Raw genomic sequence first — 7,216 nt, forward strand, 5'->3', positions numbered from 1 at the left:
TACAACCTCTAGATAGACCTAGAGTAGAATCTCTAAGACTAAAAAAGTTTAGTAGGTCTAGATAAAATAAATATTTCGTGAAACGTTTATTTTCTTTTACTAGCGATGCAGTACTAAACTAGCTTAATCTAACGTAGTTCCCCTTAAGCTCTTCTATTAGCACTCAGACAGCCTTTAAACATAAGACCTAGTTAAAATCTATCCCTCTACAACTTAGAGCTATAAAAGTTATCCTCCCACCTATTAATAACATATTAATTATTCCTACATTTATTAGCATAGCTATTTATAGGTTAAACTAGTTAATAGTAATCTATATAGAAGTTAAATCCTATCTTACTATTAAAGCTTAAATATTAACTTCAAAAGCGTCGCCCTATCTACTATATACCTAGAAGCATCTGATTATTATTATGCTTATAATATACTGATTAGCCTTAAATGCTAGTATATTATCTGCTGAAGTTGCTAGCAATAATATCAGCTTATAAGTAGGAGTAAGATCTTTAAATTAACTATCTATTAGATCTACTAGCAAATAGCTAACATATTTAGTTTGCCTTATGCTAAGCTAGTTAAGCGCTTCATACTAACTTATATTCTTAAACAGCCTAAGTTGCAGTAGCATATAATGTTTAGGCCTAGTAATAAGAGAAATGTTTTTATATAACTGTTAGATAGGAAGAGAACTAAATATAACCCTATAAGCCCTAGAAAACACTATAGGGTAAAAGCTATGCTAGATATCTAATTCATTCTATACTTATTTGCTTATATTAAATGAATTATAAGCTCCCTCATAATAATTCTCAACGTCTATTATAAAGCTAGAGAACTTATTTTGCATTTAAAAGATATTTTTATAGTTCTTATGTAAGTCCTATAGCTAAAGGATAGTGAAGGCAGAGTTAACACCTATAGGATCTAAACTTTTATGCCCTAATTAAATAGTATCTATACTTAAGCTCCCTAAACTTCCTTTAATATACTGCAATAAGGTATATTAGAACGCATTCTTAATATAGGTTAATTTCCTTACGTTATATCTATATAGCAGAGGGGTAGGTAGGTCAGCTATCTAAAGGCTAGTAGGCTGAAACGTAACAAACACATTATAACCTATCTTTACTTCCTTATCTATAAATCCTCTCATTATAGCTGCCTATATTAATCTAATATCTTTAATTAGTCTGAGATAAGATTTTAGGTTAAACTTAGGATCCTCACGCTAAGCTGCATAAGCCTAAGGTATATTATTCGCCTAGAAACTATTTAAATCACCACCTATTATTTTTAGAATTCTAGGGTATTAATTACCTAGAAATCAGCTAAACCACTCAGTAGTATCCTTATTAAATAATTTATACCTAGTAGTGCTATACTAGCCCTAGTTAATATACTAACCCTAGGTTAGAATAAAGCAGATAAGAATTCTATACTCTGCAGCATAAGTAACAATCCAGTTAATATATTTGAAATACTATAGGTTAGGCTAAGTAAAATTTGCATTATCTATAGTAAGATATCTATAGAAATTTAGTATAGTAGTGACGTTATACTTTAATAAGATAACTGCCTAGATTATATTGAAGCCTTTAGCAGCGCAGTCTAAAAGATAGATATTAACATCAGTTTTATTTAGTTTATAGAAGAGTTCTTAGTTTGTATCTGCAATCTAGAAAAATAGCTAACTAGTCTTAGTCTAATATAAATACTGTTAGTTAGGGGAAGCTGAGATTATTATATTAGCTTATAGCACGTTAGAGATTGCAGGTAAGGCAAAGGCTAGGAATATAAAAGCTATAAAGAGAATAATAAATAAGAGATATATTTCGATTGTATAAGCTTTATGCGATTATATTAAAAATATTTAAGCTAGAAGTGTCTAAGAGTTCTGCAGTTTTTAAGGTCTTTTAAGACCTAAAATTTGCTTTTACTTCTTAAGCTAAGGAAAACTATAACTGAACATTTAACTAGGCTTACTTTGCCTGATATGCAATCTAGCCTAAAATGAGGATAGATTATTATGTAGCGTCTTATTACTAGTAGGAGTGTAAAGTTCCTAATAAGGAATTATTACGCGCCTCTATTTGCTAGGAATTTTAAGCAAAGCTATACTGATATGCAGAGAGTTAGGGAAACACTAATAAATAACGTCTTAAAGTTAGATCTTAGTCCTATAAAAGGTTAGAGCGCATAAAGATAGCATTATAGGCGTTATTTCTAGGGATACCTACTAGCAAATAGGTTGCTATTATAGCAGATGTTATGTTTTATAGTTAGAGGCTCATAATATGCTGCTAGCTAATAACGCCTTTAACTCTTTGCATAACAATCAGTCATATCCTCACTATTCTTGTAATATTTTCTCATTAGGCCTATGTGTCGAGCACTCTAACCTAACTTTAATAACAGCATATCTAGAATATAATAGGAACAAACAGCTTTTTGTTAGCATATTATCACTGCAAGCTTAGGTATAGTACTATTAATACTAACGTCTTAGGTTTAGATTAATTAAGTATAACACACTATTACGCTAGATAGGAAGGGATATGCGCTACTAGGCTAGCTGTAGCAACTTAATCGCATCCTTTAACGTAAGAAGGGAATAAAGGAGCTTAGATGTAATTAATAATAATCACAGCTATTAACAGAATGCATATCTATTTTCCTATACCACAGAGAAGAAAACAAAGTCGATAGAAGCAGCAATAATTTCACATAATAAGCATAGGTCATAATGCTAATCACTAGCTAGGACTAGCATGGAGATACGTCGAGACATCAAATAATTACAAGCAATTAAGCTAGCATCTCAAACCCAAAACGAACGCTAAGCTGTAGGTTATCTACTAGCCACTTACGTAAGAGACATTATAGCTACCTAAAAGTTCATAACTTAGCGAATTCTAATTTCTGCGCACGATAGATAATTATGACATATCCTCAGAACCGTGTCGACGCAATGCAATGGGCGCGTCGGAATGTCTTTGTTCGCAAGCAGCAACCACAGAAGTAGCCAGTCACCTTAATATGTCGCTATAAGCTAGTTGCTTTCTTATCGGCTTCCATCCTCACTTCCTCATCAACCAGACTCAAGAACGGCCACTTATCTCAGAAATAATTGATTTACACGTTCTGTTAACGAAACACATCGTGCTTAGGAGAAAATGGTCAATTCTATCGTCACCGCGCTCTTCTCTCTGGTGGGAATTACAGCCGCAGCCGTCTCAACTGACAACACCTGTGGAGGCACCAAAGGGCTGACATGTCCCGGTTCATTGTGTTGCAGTCAATACAACTGGTGGTATGTATTGCACATGATCTGCATGAGATGAGCCTTCACAGAATAACGACTGACACCGTCGACAGTGGAGTCAGCGATGACTATTGTGGGGCCGGGTGCCAGTCTAAGTTTGGCAGATGCACGACAATATCGTCTTCCTCGACGAAGATTTCTCCAGATGGGACTTGCGGAGGGATCAACGCGTACACCTGCACAGGCGGGTCGTTTGGCAACTGCTGCAGTCAGTGGGGATACTGTGGTAACTCAGATGACCATTGCCTCAACGGCTGCCAGTCCAAGTTCGGAGATTGCAGCTCGATCACCGTCGGTGGGAAATCAGTAAGCCAAGATGGAACTTGCGGTGGGACTGCGGGGTTCACCTGCCAAGGAAGCAGCTTTGGCGACTGCTGCAGCCAGTGGGGATACTGCGGCTCGTCAGGCGACCATTGTGCTGCTGGCTGCCAAAGCTCCTTCGGAACCTGTTCTGCGTCGAGTGGTGGTGGCGCCACTACTTCCGCTGCGAAGCCTGCGTCAACGGGCAGCAAAACAAGCCCAGATAACAGCTGCGGTGGCTCAAACGGATATATTTGTCCATCGGGAACGTGTTGGTGAGTTCATGGGACATGGCTGCTGATGGTCCAGTAGCAAAGATGACTGACTTCTGTTTTTTTCAGTTCGAAGAACGGATATTGTGGCACATCAAGCGACTTTTGCGGGTTTGGCTGCCAGACATCGTTCTCTCCTGGAACTTGCTCGGCCTGCCCTGCACCAGCATGTGCCGGCACGGCATCAAGCAACCCGACGTGCTCTACTAACAACAATTATTGTTTGACATCGAGCTCCAAGAAATTCCAAATCTACTGTGGCAGGCTGGCCTCCGGAGATTATCTTGGTTACGTTGATGCCACTAGCTTGGGCGACTGCATTTCAAAATGTGCCGCAAACGCAGCTTGCGTTGCAGCATCATTCTACCAGGGCAGTTCCACATCTTGCAGCTTGCTCAGCACTTATCAAGGGCCTGCTTCTGGCAACTCTGCTGGCGGTTCCCAGAACCACGCCTACGTCCGACCATCCGGCTGCAAATAGATGTGCACCGCCACCAGAATGAATTGACAGCGTTTTTATTTCTTATCTCAAGATCGCGGCCGCAATTTTCTTTTGGCCGCTCGTCCCTCAATACCACATATTTCCAGCGCTCTTGAGCGAAAATGCGCCGCGTGTTTTCCGGGTTTAATATGCGGTGTTCCATACGACCGTCGCCCCACATTCACGCAGATAATGCTGCAAAGCAAAACAAAGCCAAACACCGATGATCTGACGTCATGGACGTCTTCGAAAAGTAGCCTTCGCGATGAGTTCACCAGCTACATGTTGCTGCGCTTCAAACTTCCCAAACCGGAATGCATGCAACAGAAGAGCCTCCCCGGCTCCGACGTTCGGTGCGGGGGTCAGTCAAGAACCGATTCACTTGACTCTTGAGCGGGGATGGCCGGTTCGACATCGTGGGTAGCGGGGTTGATCTGTTCCGTTGGATCGCTTAATCGAGATGAACAATGTCAGTCACTGAAGCCTTCTCTAAAACGCAGTGCATTGGGGATGGTTTTCAGCGACATCGGGGATTTCGGGGTTCTGCCCGGACTGCTATGCGTGCGAATTGGATCACTGCTCACAGGTGCATAGCATCACTTGATCATGCCACAAAAAGAAATGATTGTCCCCCCGAACCGTTGCGGACTCTTGTTCGGTGGAGCGAATGAACGCCATGCCCCGCCCCCGCTGCAGGCTTCGGAAAATGCCCCGGCCTTCACCCGACCTTTGCCGTTTCTCATTGCCCGTGAGCCGATCACACATCATCTCTTCGTCCCCAAGAGTTGAGAAATTTGCACTCCAACAGAAAGACAAATTACTGGTTCCCTATTCCAACAGTGCAAGTAGCTGTCACAATGTCCAGCATTCCGGGCCGCCTCGGGCGGTACAACGTCGCCAACAGGCTTTACAAGGCCTCGTTACTGAACACTGTGTGTTTGGTCGCCGGTGTTTCAATCTTCTTTTTTGGCTATGACCAAGGACTGATGGGAGGAGTCAACACCGCGCGGGATTATGCTGAGCTCATGGGTTTTGGCCATTGGGACGAAAACGAACAAATTGTCGTGGTGGACAAGCCGTTGCTACAAGGTGGAATTGTGAGTTCTCAACCATATTGTCATATTGCAATGTCTCATTCAGCGCCAGGTTGCCGTGTATTACCTCCCCGGAACACTTGTAGGCTGCCTCATCGGTGGCTGGTTTGGTGATCGCTACGGAAGGCTCAAAACTATCGGAGTCGCTTGCATTTGGTCCATTCTTACAGCTGCCCTGCAGTCAGCTGCTCAGAATGCGAACTGGATGTTTTGTGGTAAGAACTCACTGTTCTCTCTTGATATTGGCATCACCATTGTTGATCAAGACCACAGCTCGAGTCCTAAACGGCATCGGCACCGGCATGCTAAACGCTATCACGCCCGTCTGGGCAACTGAAATCGCCTCCCATACGTCACGAGGCATGTTCGTGGCTATGGAATTCACGCTGAACATTTTCGGTGTAGTTGTTGCATACTGGCTGCAATTGTGGGTTTTACAGAAACAAGGACAGTCAACTGAACTAACGGTTCTTCAGCGGCACATCAAAGTACAAAGACCCTACGTCTTCTTTCATCTGGAGATTCCCGATTGCGTTTCAGATTGTCCCTTTGATTGCTCTGTTTCTCATGATATGGTTCATGCCCGAGTCGCCACGATGGCTCGTGAAAGTGGGGCGTGAGGAAGAGGCCCGTTTTATTCTTGGGAGACTCCGTGGTAATGAAGGTGAAGACGGTGAGCTGGCCGAGGCCGAACTTCAGGATATCATCAACATCAAAGCTTTGGAACATGATACTGCCAAGCAGCAGAGCTATATTGCGATGTTCTTTGGCTGGGGCTCTGGAAAGTTGCACACGGCTCGTCGCGTGCAGCTTGTGGTTTGGCTGCAGATTCTTCAGGAGTGGGTTGGCATTGCCGGCATCACAATCTATGGGCCTACGATCTTTACCATTGCCGGTATAAGCTCTGAACAGCGCCTTTGGGTTAGCGGTGTCAACAACATTACTTATATGGTATGTGAACAATCTGTTCATTTCCTGTTCGTTTTGTTTCAACTGACTAATCGATGGTAGTTCGCGACCCTGATTTGTGTATTCACTCTTGATCGCATTGGTCGGCGCTGGACTTTGTACTGGGGCGCAGCCGGGCAAGGAATATGCATGTTTTGTGCCGGCGGATTAGCTCGCGCAACTTTGAATGCCGACCCCGAGAATCGTTCTAGAATCGGTGGCGCTGCAACATTCTTCGTCTTCTTATACACTGCCATTTTCGGTGCTACGTGGTCAGTCGAACCCGCATCTTATTTGAGTTGCCCATACTTACATTCACCTCTTGAAGGCTTACTGTTCCTTGGCTCTATCCGGCCGAAATATTCCCTCTTCAAGTCCGCGCGAAGGGTAATGCTTGGGGTGTTGTTGGGTGGTCTATCGGAAATGGGTGGACGGTTAGCATCCTCAAGAAACACCACTCAACCTGTTTACTCATTGACGATCAACCTAGGTACTGCTTCTTCCAACGATCTTCGAGAAACTTAACGAGAAAACCCTCTACCTCTTCGGCGCCGTTAATGTTCTCTGCATCGTTATCGTTTGGGCCCTATATCCAGAGTCCAACCAGCGCACTTTGGAGGAGATGGATCTCGTTTTTGCCAGCGACAGCATCTGGAACTGGGACGCAGAGAAGAAATTTGCTGAGCTCAAGGCTGAGAATCCGGCCTTGGTTCGTGCAGCAAAGAAAGATCACCCGATCGATCACGCGGAGGCGGGTGTTGTGTCATCCTCTCCAGAGACGCCCGACAAAGTCATTTGA

The 7,216-nt window shown here is 43.0% G+C and overlaps 2 protein-coding genes across 2 annotated transcripts; both read left to right on the plus strand.

Annotated features, from left to right (window-relative positions):
• Positions 1 to 3,173: 3,173 nt before the first annotated feature.
• On the plus strand, positions 3,174 to 4,104 carry LECC (Lectin-C; the record flags this gene model as incomplete). The annotated part of the gene is made up of 4 exons (XM_036639530.1): positions 3,174 to 3,310; positions 3,376 to 3,628; positions 3,853 to 3,897; positions 3,964 to 4,104. The coding sequence occupies 4 exons, from the start codon at positions 3,174 to 3,176 to the stop codon at positions 4,102 to 4,104; spliced, it is 576 nt and encodes a 191-aa protein (XP_036494019.1).
• A 1,128-nt stretch (positions 4,105 to 5,232) lies between these two features.
• On the plus strand, positions 5,233 to 7,216 carry CGCS363_v007682 (Sugar transporter STL1; the record flags this gene model as incomplete). Its single annotated transcript, XM_036639531.1, has 7 exons — positions 5,233 to 5,472; positions 5,522 to 5,684; positions 5,743 to 5,896; positions 5,946 to 6,420; positions 6,481 to 6,689; positions 6,746 to 6,851; positions 6,908 to 7,216. The coding sequence occupies 7 exons, from the start codon at positions 5,233 to 5,235 to the stop codon at positions 7,214 to 7,216; spliced, it is 1,656 nt and encodes a 551-aa protein (XP_036494022.1).

This window comes from Colletotrichum siamense, assembly GCF_013390195.1.
Source record: "Colletotrichum siamense strain Cg363 chromosome Unknown KSG_Cg363_contig05, whole genome shotgun sequence".
In the NCBI taxonomy this organism is placed as follows: Eukaryota; Fungi; Ascomycota; class Sordariomycetes; order Glomerellales; family Glomerellaceae; genus Colletotrichum; species Colletotrichum siamense.